Source organism: Primulina tabacum, chromosome 16 (assembly GCF_025594145.1).
Source record: "Primulina tabacum isolate GXHZ01 chromosome 16, ASM2559414v2, whole genome shotgun sequence".
NCBI classification, from domain to species: Eukaryota; Viridiplantae; Streptophyta; class Magnoliopsida; order Lamiales; family Gesneriaceae; genus Primulina; species Primulina tabacum.
In genome coordinates this window covers 9,854,559-9,872,149 of record NC_134565.1, presented here as the reverse complement: position 1 = coordinate 9,872,149, position 17,591 = coordinate 9,854,559, and the positions used below count along the sequence as shown (strand labels likewise).

Genomic DNA, 17,591 nt, shown 5'->3' with positions numbered 1-17,591 from the left:
TTTCGAGAGTCAATTTGGCACATTGCACCGTAAATTCTCGTACGACCTCAAAAATGATCCAAATGACAAACGGTCAAAAACATGACCTTCCTAACTCAATGAGGCACTGTCCAGTCCAAGGCCATGGGCTAAAAGCCAACCAAGAACTCGAACGAGCCTCTGAACCGACACAGCAACATGCTGTAATTTCCAGGAGCTGCGCAACTACAAGACTTGCGTTGGTTTCGAGGCTATCGGCCATTAGGGAAGTGAACCACCGACCAGAGACTCTTACCAACATCCCAAGGAATGATTTGAACCATGGCTAAGGGCCATAGGCCAGCCACAATCCGCATCACACCAAATCTTAACCGAAGGGTCCAACCGAGAGCAACCTGCATGCTTGTGTAGTGTTTTGCTTAGATCGATGTCTTGCGTCGTTCCAGTGGCCATTTGATTGACCATGGCACGATCTAGACATCTAGGAGCATGATATGAACCGTGGCTAAGGGCCATAGGCCAACCAAGATCCACACCAAGCAACCACAAACCGAAACCATATGCTGAACAAAGGAAGAAGCCGAAGGGGTATAGGGGCTGTTGTGACGTTTTGATTAAAAACCGATGAACCATGGACCAAGCCACCAAAAGGGCAACTTAGTCACGTCTTAGACATGCTAGGGAAGTGATCCAACCATGGCTATAGGCCCTTGTGGCAGCCAAGATCAGATCCTTCCTCCATGACAACAAACTGAATTTTTCGAACAACATTTCTGCACCTATGGGGACTTGCTGTCATTCTGAATTTCCAGCAAGCATGGGGCTGGTTTGAATGGACCAACATGGTCCTAATGCATCCTACTACATGTATACAAGCCGCCTTGGGAGCCTGGAGTCGATCCAATACCTGAAACTCACAAACCAAAAGAAATCGTGAAGCTTGCCAAGGAAATCGAAAATTCTGCATGTGTGGTTTCAAAATGTTTTGACTTGGATCTCGATTTTTACTTGAATAAACATGATCATGTACTGAAAAATAAATGATAATATGACTTGATTGAGGTTTGAAAGAAATCTAGACATGCCTGGTTTCGTTTCGAAAGAAAACGAACGAAACGACGACGACGCGGCACGGAGGAGGTGGAGCGCTTCTCTTTTCTACCTTACCTTGCTCTCGATTTTTCTCTCTTCTTTTTGGCTAGGTACCTCACGATTTTTCTACTGAAAATGAGTGTGAATTCACTCTGAATTTTCGAAAAGGAGAGGGGGGGAAAAATGGTTATGAGGGGTGAGGAGAAGGGTGCACAATATAAGGAAGAATCAAGACCAAGTCCTCTCCCCTTTGAATTTTAAATTTTGAATTGATATCAAATGAGTTGGTGGATGCTTCTAGGAGGTAGTGGCCGAAATTTCTCTTGTTCTAGACTAGGATATGTCCATTTATTTAATTAAATTGTGCTCCCAAAAATCCTAGAATTATCCTACTAATTACATGCAAAGAATTGGTCAAAGTTGATGAGTTGGAAAATGAATCTTCTAGCACTAAGGGTGGCCGAAAAATGCATAAAAAAATAAAGGGGAATGTTGATTATCTAGTCAACTAATAATCCTTGAAAGCCTTACTAATCCTTTAAATAATTTAGTGAGCTAACCCCTTAATTTAATAACTTAAATGAGTTCATTTCTTAATCACCTCAAATAATTAAATTAAATCCTCAAACCTCCCTTTCTAACTTAAATGAACTTGGTTGCTGGCTAAATTAACTTCTGGAAATATTTCTCGAATCTTAAATTCTACCTCAAAACTCCGACTCCGGTCCGGCCTCACTGAAATAACTGAAATGCTAAAAATCAAACTACTGAACTGAAATAATAAAATAATTAACTTCAAATAAATGCATCATGCAATGAAGTCAATTAAATTTAAGAAAACCTAGAATTATGCATGGCTTATACGTCTACTGATTTACGGGTTCTACAATCCTCCCCCCCTTAAATAAATTTCGTCCTCGAAATTAGAACTCACCGAATAACTCAGGGTATTGACTTCTCATCTCCGGCTCAGACTCCCACGTAGCTTCCTCCTCTGAATGGTTGAGCCATTTGACTTTGACTCGATTAACAAACTTGTTCCGAAGTTTCTTCTCCTGTCGGTCTAGGATCTGCACCGGTCTCTCCTCATAAGATAAGTTCAGAGTAAGCTGCAACGGCTCAAAGTTCAGCACATGCGAAGGGTTCGCCATGTACTTTCTCAGCATGGAGACGTGAAAGACATTGTGTACTCCGGCCAGATTCGGCGGAAGAGCCACACGATAAGCTAGCGTCCCAACTTTGTCAAGGATCTCAAACGGTCCAATGAATCTCGGACAGAGCTTCCCTTTCTTCCCAAATCTCATGACACCCTTCATAGGTGCCACTTTCACGAAGACATGATCGCCCACTGCAAACTCTAACTCTCTCCTCCGCTGATCGGCATAACTCTTCTGTCGGCTCTGAGCAGTCCTCATCCTATCACGGATCTTGACTACTACCTCTGCTGCCTACTGGACAATCTCTGGACCCAACTCTGCTCTCTCTCCTACTTCATCCCAATGAACAGGAGATCTGCACCTGCGACCATACAGTGCTTCATACGGAGCCATACCAATAGAAGACTGGAAGCTGTTGTTGTAGGTGAACTCAACCAGTGGCAAGTTTGACTCCCAACTCCCTGAGAAATCGATGACGCAAGCGCGAAGAAGATCCTCAAAAATCTGAATAACTCGCTCCGACTGCCCATCTGTCTGCGGATGGAAAGCTGCGCTAAACAGCAACTTCGTACCCAAAGTCGAATGCAAACTCTTCCAAAATGAGGAAGTGAATCTGGGATCTCTGTCGGATACGATAGAAACTGGAATACCATGGAGTCGGACTATCTCTCGGATATACAGCTCTACATACTGAATCATGGTGAAAGTCGTCTTAATAGGCAAGAAGTGCGCTGATTTGGTAAGACGATCTACAATCACCCAAATAGCATTCGATCCTCTGGCTGACTTCGGCAAACCGGTCACAAAATCCATGGTAATGTTCTCCCACTTCCACTCGGGAATAGGAAGAGGCTTGAGCAAACCTGCTGGTCTCTGATGCTCGGCCTTCACTAACTGACAGGTCAGACACTCGGACACAAACCGTCTGATGTCCTTCTTCATCCCGGGCCACCAATACAATAGCTGCAGATCTTTGTACATCTTCGTACTCCCAGGGTGAATGGAGTACGGGGACGTATGGGCCTCTGATAAGATGTCTGCTCGGATAGAATCACTGCTAGGAACCCAATAACTCAGGGTATCGACTTCTCATCTCCGGCTCTGACTCCCACGTAGCTTCCTCCTCTGAATGGTTGAGCCATTTGACTTTGACTCGCTTAACCAACTTGTTCCTGAAGTTTCTTCTCCTGTCTGTCTAGGATCTGCACGGGTCTCTCCTCATAAGATAAGTTCGGAGTAAGCTGCAACGGCTCGAAATTCAGCACATGCGAAGGATTTGCCATATAATTCCTCAGCATGGAGACGTGAAAGACATTGTGTACTCCGGCCAGATTTGGCGGAAGAGCCACACGATAAGCAAGCGTCCCAACTCTGTCAAGGATCTCAAACGGTCCAATGAATCTCGGACTGAGTTTCCCTTTCTTGCCAAATCTCATGACACCCTTCATAGGTGCCACTTTCACGAAGACATGATCGCCCACTGCAAACTCTAACTCTCTCCTCCGCTGATAGGCATAACTCTTCGATCGGCTCTGAGCAGTCCTCATTCTATCACGAATCTTGACTACTACCTCTGCTGCCTGCTGAACAATCTCTGGACCCAACTCTGCTCTCTCTCCTACTTCATCCCAATGAACAGGAGATCTACACTTGCGGCCATACAACGCTTCATACGGAGCCATACCTATAGACGACTGGAAACTGTTGTTATAGGTGAACTCTACTAATGGTAAGTTCGACTCCCAACTCCCAGAGAAATCAATGACGCAAGCACGGAGAAGATCCTCTAAGATCTGAATAACTCGCTCCGACTGTCCATCTGTCTGCGGATGGAAAGCAGTGCTAAACAGCAACTTCGTACCCATAGTCGAATGCAAACTCTTCCAAAACGAGGAAGTGAATCTGGGATCTCTGTCGGATACGATAGAAACTGGAATACCATGGAGTCGGACTATCTCTCGGATATACAGCTCTGCATACTGAACCATGGTGAAAGTCGTCTTAATAGGCAAGAAGTGCGCTGATTTGGTAAGACGATCTACAATCACCCAGATAGCATTCGATCCTCTGGCTGACCTCGGCAATCCGGTCACAAAGTCCATGGTAATGTTCTCCCACTTCCACTCGGGAATAGGAAGAGGCTTGAGCAAACCTGCTGGTCTCTGATGCTCGGCCTTCATTAACTGGCAAGTCAGGCACTCGGATACAAAACGCCTGATGTCCTTCTTCATTCCTGGCCACCAATACAATAGCTGCAGATCTTTGTACATCTTCGTACTCCAAGGGTGAATGGAGTACGGGGACGTATGGGTCTCTGATAAGATGTCTGCTCGGATAGAATCACTGCTAGGAACCCATATCCTATCTCGGTATCTCACAATACCGTCGCTGACTGAATACAAAACACTGCCCTTGGCTTCATCTCTCTTCTTCCACTGTGTCAACTGCTCATCTGCTGCCTGATCGCTGCGAATACGGTCAATAAAAGAGGACTGGATAGTCAAGGTAGATACACGAGGAACTCTACCTCGAGGGTAAGTCTCAAGATCAAACCTCTGCATCTCAATCTGAAGAGGTTTCTGCATCGTCAAATGAGCCATCACTGCGACTTTCCTGCTCAAAGCATCCGCAACTACATTAGCTTTACCCGGGTGGTAGCTAATGTCACAAGTCGTAGTCTTTCACAAGCTCCAACCAACGCCTCTGATGCATGTTCAGCTCCTTCTGCGTAAAGAAATACTTGAGGCTCTTATGGTCGGTAAAGATCTGACACTTCTCTCCATACAGATAGTGCCTCCAAATCTTCAAAGCAAAAACTACGGCCGCTAACTCCAGATCATGGGTAGGGTAATTCTTCTCGTGGATTTTCAGCTGTCGAGAAGCATACGCTATCACTCTCCCATGCTGCATCAAAACTGCACCTAAACCAAGCTTCGAAGCATCGGTATAAAGGACAAACTCACCAGATCCTGACGGTACAGCCAAAACGGGTGCTGAGATAAGAGCTTGCTTCAAAGTATCGAAGCTCTTCTGACACTCCTCGCTCCACACAAACTTCACATTTTTCTTGGTCAGTGCTGTGAGTGGAACGGCGATAGAGGAGAATCCCTGGATGAATTTTCTGTAATATCCTGCTAGCCCAAGGAAACTGCGGATCTCGGATGCATTCTGAGGCACAACCCAATCTCTAACTGCTACAACTTTGGCGGGGTCTACCTCAATACCACTGCTAGAAACAATGTGGCCCAAGAACGCCACCTTCTCTAACCAGAATTCGCACTTACTGAACTTTGCGAATAATTTGTGTTTCTGCAATGTCTGCAACACTGTGGTCAGATGTCTGCTGTGCTCCTCCCGACTCTTGGAGTAGACGAGAATGTCATCTATGAACACTATCACAAACTGGTCGAGGTACGGCTGAAATACGCGATTCATGAGATCCATGAAGATCGCTGGCGCATTCGTCAGACCGAACGGCATCACAAGGAACTCGTAGTGACCATAACGAGTCCTGAAAGCTGTCTTCGAGACATCAGCATCTCTCACCCTCAACTGGTGATAACCAGAACGCAGATCTATCTTGGAGAAAATCGAAGCTCCCTGCAACTGGTCAAACAGATCCTCAATCCTCGGCAGTGGGTATTTATTCTTCACTGTAACCTTGTTCAACTCCCGGTAGTCAATGCAAAGCCTCATCGAGCCATCCTTCCTTTTCACGAATAAGACTGGCGCGCCCCATGGAGAAAAGCTCGGGCGAATGAACTCCTTGTCGAGAAGTTCCTGGATCTGCTTCTTAAGCTCTGCCATCTCTGTCGGTGCTAGTCGGTACGGCGCTTTGGATATCGGAGCCGTACCTGGCCTAAGCTCAATGGAAAACTCCACCTCTCTCTCGGGTGGCATAAAAGAGACGTCTTCGGGAAAAACGTCTAAGAAATCTCTGACAATCGGAACATCTGAAGCTGACTGGCTGGGTTCCTCGGGGACAGATAAAAAGGTTGCTAGAAATGCCCGACACCCTCTATGCATGAGCTTCCTAGCCTGAACATATGGAATAATGCGCGGTAAAGAAAAGTACCTGTCCGGCTCAAATAAGAACTGCTCCATTCCAGGCGGTCGGACAAGAACGGATCTCCGCTGGAAGTCTATCAACACTTTGTTCCTCAATAGCCAGTCCATCCCTAGGATGATGTCAAATTCCGGCATCGGTAACACGATCAGATCCGCATAAACAAGATTACCGTGCAGCTCAAGGTCTATATCTCGGATAACATTGGTAGCTGCCATCTCCTCGCCTGACGGCAACACTACTGAAAAGGCTGTATCTAGCCCAATGGTCTGGATCTTGAGGAAGTTAGCAAAGACCTCCGAAATAAACGAGTGAGTGGCCCCTGAATCTATCAAGGCCTTGGTAGCAGAACCAGATATAAAAATTCTCCCTGAAAGAGCGGAGCTCTAAGTTGAATCCCACTACAAGATCAAAACTTATAGACATGCAAAGGTCTAGGTTCCTCTAGCTTAATTTCCCCGAAATAAATCTGAGTAGAGCATGCAATCCTATAACAGTTCTAAGTTCAAAATCTAAATCCCGATTCCCAAAATGCTGAAATTCGAAGAATAACTTAAAGTTTAAAGGTACCTGTCAACAACATAGTCTCCGGGTTGGTTTCCGCGGCATGGAGAGCAAAAACTCTGCCTTGGGTAGGCAGATTCCTCTGAGGGCACTGCAGCAACATGTGGTCTGGACTGCCACACTTAAAACACTTTCCTGAGCCAGCCATACATGCTCCAGGATGGCGACGTGAGCACCTGGGACAAACTGGGTGCTCCTGAGTCCTCGGGGCTGGGCGTCCCCGCTGCTGCTGGCCTCGGTTCCTGGGCGGTCCATGAAAAGGCCTCTTATTCTGCTGCTGATGCTGATGAGGAGGAGGGCGATGCGGTGCCTGGACTGGGCGCTTGCCCTGGCGATCCCTCTCGATATCTCGCAGATCCTGCTCTGCGGCTAAGGCCTTGGAGACGGCAATCTCATAAGTAGCAGGGTCAGATACCCTAACATCCCGGCGCAAGATCGGCCGTAAACCCACCAGGAAGTGCATCAGCTTGGCTCTGGCATCATTCGCGATCAGGGGCACAAAGTGACAGCCCCTCTCGAACTTACGGATAAACTCCGTAACCGTCATATCCCCCTGTCTCAGGCTCATGAACCGGTGGTCAGCCTGGTGCGAACCTCCTCAGCAAAATACTTGGAGTAGAAAACCTCCGTAAAGCGGGTCCAAGAAAGTGTAGCCAAGGTCAGGGCTACCGAAGCTCCTTCCCACCATAAGCGGGCGTCTCCTGTGAACAGGTAGGTGGCACATCGGACTCGGTCTGCGTCCCCCAGCTCCATAAACTCAAAGATGACCTCGAGGGATTTGATCCATCCCTCGGCAACCATGGGGTCAGATGTCCCAGAGAATTCCTTCGGGCGCATCTTCATGAATCGCTCATAAACAGCCTCGGGCCCTATCGGCATGGCTGGCTGCGGCTATGGCTGCGGCATTGCCCCCCGCAAACTGTGCGAAGAACTGTGCCATCCCAGCTAACATCTGGGCACTCATGTCGGTGGGGGCGGTGGAGGAGGTGGTAGGTCTCCCTCTGGTCTACGCTCCTCCCTGTCTTCTCGGCGAGGCTCCTCCTCTCTGATGCGCTCTAAAATGCGTCTAGGGGGCATACTGTTCCAACATAACCCATACGTAACTAACATGCATAATTCCATACTTTATTTTAAATGAACTCTGAAATACTGAAAATCTGGAAGCATGCTGACAAACTAATTCATGCTTTAACTAAAATGCTGAACAAAATGCTGAACTGAAAAACTTACAGACCAAACACGTGGCTTCGTGAGCTTCTCGCGGTCAGTAGTAGTGAAACCCTATACAGAACCACCGCTCTGATACCAACTGTGAAGGGCCTAAAACTCCTTTCTTGAAAATTTGCGGAAAATTAAAAATTTTCTTTTTAAAAGAACTTAAATGGCCTCATTCATAAAATCACTGGTGAATCAAGTTCAATATTTCAAAATATTGCAGCGGAAGAAAATTAAAGTTTTGCCAACAACAACGATTTAAAAATATCCAACGACTGATAAAATTGTTTGCGGAAAAAAATAACAACTGCTGCTCTGAGGTCCTCGGGTGCCACTACTGCCGACCCAAGCTGGCTCACTGGTCCCCGCCCTCGGCCCTGGCCTCATCAGTACCTACAACAATCAAGTCTAGTGAGCCTAAAGACTCAGCATGCATATATCGCAGGTAACGAGAAAAATCTGAATTTAAAATATGATGAGATAAAATATCATGTCCTGAGGCATGCTGAAAATAATCTGTACTGAGAAATTATAATACGTGCATAACTGAACTGGAAATTACTGTAAAAATATTTGCTCCTTGGAGCCTGTACTGAAATATCTGGTAAAATTTTCTGTTGAGATTATGTTTTACGCCTGTGGCCACTGCACTAAGCTGAACTGATCGGTAACTGGCTACCGGGGAGGCTGAAACTGAACTGAGCTGGCCGGTCACTGGCGACGGGTGGTACCATACTGAACTGATCGGTCACTGACGACCGTATAAAATAACACTCCCACATAGTGAATGAACCACAAGCCATATTGCATAAATCTCAAAAATAATCATTTTCTATTTAATGCACGTAAAATAATTAACTGGCATAATGAAAATGTCCCGTAATTTTACCAACTGGATTGGATTGGATCGTCCCCAGGCTCGCTGCAACCTAACTGTGCTATGAAAAATATGCAATAGCTTAAACTTGAACAACTATGCAATTTACGTTCAAAAGATGCGACTATGACGCCTAATGACTTCGCATTTAATCATGACTCCGAGCCAACCTGAACCGACACCGAACCGACGTATAGTCATGATTAAAATACGCTGAAAAATCATAAAATAATGCTCCTAAAATGATAGGGTCGAAATCTAGGTGGAATGGAGGCCAAAACACGAAACGCTCTTTCGAGAGTCAATTTGGCACATTGCACCGTAAATTCTCGTACGACCTCAAAAATGATCCAAATGACAAACGGTCAAAAACATGACCTTCCTAACTCAATGAGGCACTGTCCAGTCCAAGGCCATGGGCTAAAAGCCAACCAAGAACTCGAACGAGCCTCTGAACCGACACAGCAACTTGCTGTAATTTCCAGGAGCTGCGCAACTACAAGACTTGCGTTGGTTTCGAGGCTATCGGCCATTAGGGAAGTGAACCACCGACCAGAGACTCTTACCAACATCCCAAGGAATGATTTGAACCATGGCTAATGGCCATAGGCCAGCCACAATCCGCATCACACCAAATCTTAACCGAAGGGTCCAACCGAGAGCAACCTGCATGCTTGTGTAGTGTTTTGCTTAGATCGATGTCTTGCGTCGTTCCAGTGGCCATTTGATTGACCATGGCACGATCTAGACATCTAGGAGCATGATATGAACCTGTGGCTAAGGGCCATAGGCCAACCAAGATCCACACCAAGCAACCACAAACCGAAACCATATGCTGAACAAAGGAAGAAGCCGAAGGGGTATAGGGGCTGTTGTGATGTTTTGATTAAAAACCGATGAACCATGGACCAAGCCACCAAAAGGGCAACTTAGTCACGTCTTAGACATGCTAGGGAAGTGATCCAACCATGGCTATAGGCCCTTGGGGCAGCCAAGATCAGATCCTTCCTCCATGACAACAAACTGAATTTTTCGAACAACATTTCTGCACCTATGGGGACTTACTGTCATTCTGAATTTTCAGCAAGCATGGGGCTGGTTTGAATGGACCAACATGGTCCTAATGCATCCTACTACATGTATACAAGCCGCCTTGGGAGCCTGGAGTCGATCCAATACCTGAAACTCACAAACCAAAAGAAATCGTGAAGCTTGCCAAGGAAATCGAAAATTCTGCATGTGTGGTTTCAAAATGTTTTGACTTGGATCTCGATTTTACTTGAATAAACATGATCATGTACTGAAAAATAAATGATAATATGACTTGATTGAGGTTTGAAAGAAATCTAGACATGCCTGGTTTCGTTTCGAAAGAAAACGAACGAAACGACGACGACGCGGCACGGAGGAGGTGGAGCGCTTCTCTTTTCTACCTTACCTTGCTCTCGATTTTTCTCTCTTCTTTTTGGCTAGGTACCTCACGATTTTTCTACTGAAAATGAGTGTGAATTCACTCTGAATTTTCGAAAAGGAGAGGGGGTGAAAAATGGTTATGAGGGGTGAGGAGAAGGGTGCACAATATAAGGAAGAATCAAGACCAAGTCCACTCCCCTTTGAATTTTAAATTTTGAATTGATATCAAATGAGTTGGTGGATGCTTCTAGGAGGTAGTGGCCGAAATTTCTCTTGTTCTAGACTAGGATATGTCCATTTATTTAATTAAATTGTGCTCCCAAAAATCCTAGAATTATCCTACTAATTACATGCAAAGAATTGGTCAAAGTTGATGAGTTGGAAAATGAATCTTCTAGCACTAAGGGTGGCCGAAAAATGCATAAAAAAATAAAGGGGAATGTTGATTATCTAGTCAACTAATAATCCTTGAAAGCCTTACTAATCCTTTAAATAATTTAGTGAGCTAACCCCTTAATTTAATAACTTAAATGAGTTCATTTCTTAATCACCTCAAATAATTAAATTAAATCCTCAAACCTCCCTTTCTAACTTAAATGAACTTGGTTGCTGGCTAAATTAACTTCTGGAAATATTTCTCGAATCTTAAATTCTACCTCAAAACTCCGACTCCGGTCCGGCCTCACTGAAATAACTGAAATGCTAAAAATCAAACTACTGAACTGAAATAATAAAATAATTAACTTCAAATAAATGCATCATGCAATGAAGTCAATTAAATTTAAGAAAACCTAGAATTATGCATGGCTTATACGTCTACTGATTTACGAGTTCTACATTTTCTATGATTGAGGTAAGACCCGGCCACCTCATACCATTTCAACCTCACCTTTCTCTTTAAATGTTTTTTTATGGCCTGAATGGTTTTAAGCCTATGCCTCTGCTCAATATCCTGATCAGAGTCCGAGACATCCTCAGAACCTGTAAAGCTGGCATTCGGGTCGCTGTTATGTACCCTTTCACCTATAGGGGTATCTACTCCCTCAATTCGATGGGCGTCTACCTCCTTGGCTAATTCCTGAATCACACCAGGGTTAGGACTCGACATGATAAAGTTATAAGGCTACGAGTTAACTTACTGAGGGTTAAGCGGTAGCTGGAATAGAAATTTCTGGTTGGAAGGTGAGTAGTGAATTGGAAAGAGTAACGTCATGGAGGTGAGAATGTGACAAGGACGGGAAAAACTTGTATGTTTACAGGCGGACTCGCATGATTGCAACCGCACGATCTAAAGCAATATGACGATCTACATTCGAGCAAGAAACTAAACTCGTGGCCTCGGGAATCTGTACAGGCGCATAACCACGAGTGTCCACGTGTATCGGATGGTCGAAAATAAAAGTCACGCAGATTGAGTTTTTATCCATGTGGATCCTAATCCTAGCCGTTTTTAACCCTCCACTTTGACGATCTAGATGTGAGCCAAGGAAATAGAGAGCCTAGATAAGCATTTGGGTTGGCTATTACCCGAACATAGTGTAAACTTCATACTTCTTTTAGACCAAAAGAGGGAGATACTATTGATACCCTGGAAATCCTACCTGATCTGAATTTAATATACACTATATGTACCCGAACTGACCATTTCAGCTCGAGAATCATTCCTCATGAAAGAGCTGATCAAACAGCTTAGCACAGGATAACTGAACATCCGAGCTAAGTGGAAGTTGACTTGAACTCATGACAGTAAGGCGGTGGAAGAAGTCCTTGCCATGTAAAAAACTCTACAAATCACCTCGATAAATAAAGCATCCCAGAGATATCAGCGTATACCATCCTAATTCAAATTATAAATTACCAAAGTTGGGATAAGATCAAACCAAACTCTTATTCCAGGTAACTTACTCCATTAAGAGTTCTTTCAATACAAGACTCACACTCTATAAATTCTCACATTATAAATATCTGATAACACCCATTATTAATTCACTTTACTCATTGCTTTACGTGCAGTAATATATTTTCGTGTTGTATAAGTTTGCTCTTCAAATTGACTTAAACATCGGAGGATCTAAGCATGAAACACTTCTAGCACCTCTAATCTTTGTTCATTGGTGCATATCAGATCGGAGCTCGAGATAGTATTGAAGTTATGCTTGGACCCTCCAAAGCTACTTGAAAGTTTGGTCAACATCATAATTATTAGCTCGCGGAGAGCGCTCTTGAAAAGGAGGAGAACGGCTTAATTGCACGATGGTGGGGAATTCTTGCCCAAAGTCAAAGACGAACATAGAACGACGAGTGAGTTTTTATATTGGCTTCCCTTTTTCTAGATTGTTGACCCATTTAATGAAATTTGAATAAATTGAATCATTCCATGTTCTAACTATATATATTTTTTCCCTTTCAGCATTATTTGGGGGCCACTCACGACATTCTTCTATAGTTTAGGCAATCCGAATGATTTCATAACATTATTTTATTGTCCAATTTACCTTTTACTTTCTTTATTTTATTACCTTACAATAGTCGAACATCGGGTTTTCTAATCTGCGCCATAAATTCTGTTCCGTTCGATTTACACTTGACTATTCATTGAAGGCATTGCTTGATACGAGAGACAAAACTTTGTGGTCAAAATAATTTTACCTTCTGCATCTGCATAAATATTTTATTTAATTGGAATTTATTACAAAATCTTTTTCTGACATCATCATTCTTTTTAATATTTGCTTATAGGACAACAAGTGCTGTTAGAACACGTATAAGAAATCAGACTTTTGATTTCAAATTTATTGCTTCTTCCCCACTCTTTTCTGTTATCTGCAAAAATATAGTTTATCATTGATAAATATTTTTCCTATATTTACAAATGTATTGGTCTTAATTTCCTCATCACAGGTCTTGGTAATCAAAAGAGAAAAATGTGTGAGAATTTGTCATTTTACTTTCGATAAGTAATTGATTATTACATCAATTACTTCAAATTAATCTAAATTTAACGAAGGGACCATAACGGATATCACTGGAATTTTGTCCAAATAAAGATTAGGAATCCATCATAACACATTAGCTCATTAATAATTGATAACAACGTTTGGAGTTGCAATGCTCTTCAATTTGTTCTCATTAGCGTGAAGTCAAAATAAAGCAGCTACGACAATTCTTGTCTTCAACATGATCACGATCGACGATTATAATTTTAATAGCAGATGAAAAAAACAACCAAGTCACTTGACTTCAAACCAGTGATTCGAAAACTTATTATTATCATTAGTTTTTGAATTAGAGATAGACTTGTTACAACTTGTTCGAATTTGAAACATCGTTGCAATTTTGAGATATTTGTGTCAACTCGACTATAAACTATTGGGACTTAATGTAAATCTCGGGCTTCGATTTTAAAATCGAAACAGAAAATAAATTTCAAAATTAATATGATTGAGAGATACCTCAATCATATTCCATCCCTACTTTTATTCACGCCCTTGGACAAAATGGTGTGATAGGGTGGAACCACAAGTCACACTTCAAATGTCTTGCTAGTTCGGCTTTATAATTTAATATTTTCGATATATATATATATATATATATTTTATCATAACCTTCAAGCTGGCACAAATTATAATTTTGCACATCCACATGTAATTAGTCGTGCATTAACGTGATTACTAACCAATTCTATAACAACTTAAGGTAATTATTTCATGAATTGTTAGATAATAAACTCTTATAACAATTTAGATTAATCATTTGACGGCCAAAGGCGAATTTGTATTTGCACCATCCATGTTATATAACAAGGTTTTATGATAGAACAAGAGGCAAGAGAGCAAGAGAAGATTGCAAATAAAAGATTTCTATTAAAGAAACTTCTCTGATACATCAACAGCAATTAATCTATCTTCTTTCGGTTTTCTGGGCTGGGGTAACTTAATCTTCAGAATCTGACTAAAGAGTAGAAAATACAACCAAAAAAAATAAGAAAAAAAAAGGAAAAAAAGAAGACAGAATCAGCTTGCAGATTCAGAGATGCTCTTTAATGATGGTTGCCATGTTCTGTTTTTTGATGCAGCATTTACAGATGTGCTGTTTCTTGATTTTTGCCTGCCGTGCTTTATCTGTTAAAAAAAACCAAAAAAACACACACATTACTTAGAAATAAAATAGGATCATTTCAGTTGGGACAAATAACCATTGGAAATATGAGTTGTTCATGTATTTCTTGTGTTTCAAAAAATAATTGATATTTCAAAAATTATTCAGAATGTAATAACTCTTAGCAAAAGGGTTGTGAAAAAAGATTAAGTTTTACACATTAAACAATAATTTTGACTTAAACTAATCCCAGATCAATTATTTAGCAGCAGAAAGACTTAATGGGAAGGTTTCAAGATCTCTAGATCTAAATCCAACCACAAATTAGCACAAGTGGAATAAAGGTAAATATTCTCAATTATTATTATTATTCTTGTAAACAAGAAACATATCGCATCTTAAAAGTACAATTATTTAATTAATCAATCTCCAAACTTTATAATAAATTATTAAATTAAAAAGAAAATAAAGAAAAGAATAACCTGCTTTGTCTTCTCCACATCAGTTCTCCGAACAACTGCATCAAAATCAGAACTCTGCTTCCCGGTTATCTTCTGCTGATCCTGTTTCATCTTCGCCCCCAGCCCCTTCACCACCTCTGCCAAAAGATCACAAAAAATTCATCAAAAAAACTCGGAAAGCAAGAAAATATAGAAGAATCTTCGGAAAAATCAAAGAGACCTTGGGCAGTGACGAGGCGGTAAACATGACCGAGAACCAGAGTATCCGTCGGCCGCAGGAGCTTAATCCGCGTGACACGAAGTGGGACGTTGCTGTTGCTCACCCTACTCGCGTAGTAATTTTCAGCGGATGAAGCCAGTGAACCGGCGGCGGCGGCGGAGGAATACAGGGTGGTGGTGAGGAGGAGAGCGACGTAATGGCCAGGATTCGTCTTCATGACTTCGCCGACCGTAGTAGGCTTGAAGTGGTGATCGACTCTACCGGAGGGGTGCTGGATTACGAGGCTGGCATTATCTATGGCTTGGCAGTTTCCCATCTGCAAATTCTTTGGATTTGCGTGTCTGAAAGAAGATGAAGACGAAGGAGAAAGAATAGGAAGGATTTTGTTTGGAGGGATGTGTTATGGAATAATAGATATAGGTCCACACCCCATGGTGTCAGCTACTCCTCGGTATGATGTCACACCTCTGAACACTTACAGCATCTTACTCTGGTCCACATACATATCTTGTTATACGATATATATATATACACACACACATACGTAAAATTAGTTGATCTATTCATAAATAAAATCAAAAATAATATTTTTTTATGGCTCGGATCAAATTATATCTCACAAAAATAACATGTGAAATAATGTTACAAAAATTGTTAATTATGTGTGTATATGTGTTTAAAGAATATAATATTATTGGGTAGTTATTATTGTTGAAAGAAGAATTGAAACCTCAAATTTTGTAGCGTAATATGCTTAAATATTTAAATTACACAAATATCATTTGCTATAAGTTTTTGTAAACAGACGAGATGGTAGTCTACAAATATATAGTAAGAATAGAATATTGTGTGGGTATAATATTCGTCACGGCCGAAAGAACAATCAAAATGTTTTTTTTGTTATTATATAATTTAAAATATTTGAATTGCAACATTATCTTCAATTGTAATTTTTTATAAAACGGTAGACGTTTGATTCTATGAATATAAAATTTAAATAGGTGAAATGCAAGATTTTATTTGTGGGGTTTTAATTTTGAAGAAATTTAAATAGTGTTTTTAATTTATTTTTTTTTTGGGATTTAAATCGGATCAGAGTCGTTCATAAATCCAAGTGAAGTTAGATCGATGTTAATGTATGCATTTGGTTTGGGTTTAATATTTTGAATAAATATCAAAAAAATTATTTACAAAAAACATATATCAAATATTTTTAAAGATCCCTAAAAGTATTTTTTAAAGAAATTTGACATTTTTTTTTCTGAAAAAATGAGATAATAATAATAATAATAATAACCTTTTATCGTACAAAAGAATCAAAGAAATTCTGGTTCTACTTCGGTTTTTTTAGCTTCTGTTCGAATTTGATAGAATTTTTAAATCGATATTTTCAATTTAAACAATAACATAGATACAAAATTACATTCAAATCACAGCTAAAATTTAATATTACAATAAATATGACATTAGAAAAATATTTGTATCAGCTTTTAACATATATGAATCAAGTCGTTTCCTCTCTGCCAAGACCTAATTTTTCCAAATACAAACATATTTAAAAAATAAAATTCTTAATGAATATAATGACTTCTTTGGGGGGGAAAAAACACATAAGTGGTCTATGACATAAACGTACTGTTTATTAAAGTAATTGTATGTTTCAGAGTTAAGTGTAGTGTGCGGTATTGTAACATTTAATATAACTTTCAGTAGAATATTTCAACACACAAAAATTTACGTAATTAAACAAGAGACAAAGAATTATACGTAAGTGAATACATTTGTGCGGTACGTACGTCAAGGCAAAAAATTCACTAGAAAAAATGTCAGTTTAGAAAACAAATACTAGCGAATAAAGAAAAACTAACTCCCTTAACACAGTGAACGAGCAAAATATATCCAAAACACTTATAAAACCAAATAATCAAAATTACAGATGCAAGATTTGTAAAGTCGAAATTCTATTTGATGAACAATCCACTAATCAGCAATGTGATTAGGTATTGTGTCTGCGTGTCTTCAACACTCCACAACAACATTATACGCCTTGGTTTGAGCACTTAATCTCTTCGATATAAATCTTCAACTCTCGTGATTGCTCTCATACGGCGTCTCTTTCTCTCTCCGTCTCACTTCGAAAGCAGCAGTCTTTGATTATTTATTAGCTACATTTTCCCTGGAGTTTATTCCATAAAAAAAAATTCTACAAGATATGAAACCATAGTTTATTAGAAAATAAAATTTTTAAATAATAATATTATATCTAGAGTTCTTATCATAAATATATATGGTCTAGAAAAGAAAAACTCTATAATTTAATAAACACAATATTATCTTGAGGAAAACATAATTAAGGAATAAAATATATTTCTTTCAATATCTCCATTTTTCTCTTTCTGGACAAAACACATAATCAACAGAACTCCCATGAGTTAGCACGCAACTCACA

General features: G+C 40.8%; 1 protein-coding gene across 1 annotated transcript; it reads right to left on the bottom strand.

Annotated features, from left to right (window-relative positions):
• Positions 1-14,203: 14,203 nt before the first annotated feature.
• LOC142528985 (uncharacterized) lies at positions 14,204-15,610 on the bottom strand. Its single transcript, XM_075634317.1, has 3 exons — positions 15,143-15,610; positions 14,944-15,059; positions 14,204-14,484 (listed from the first exon to the last, which is right to left on the bottom strand). Exons 1-3 carry the CDS (start codon positions 15,456-15,458, stop codon positions 14,377-14,379), a joined length of 540 nt encoding a protein of 179 aa, XP_075490432.1. The 5' UTR covers positions 15,459-15,610; the 3' UTR covers positions 14,204-14,376.
• Positions 15,611-17,591: the final 1,981 nt, after the last annotated feature.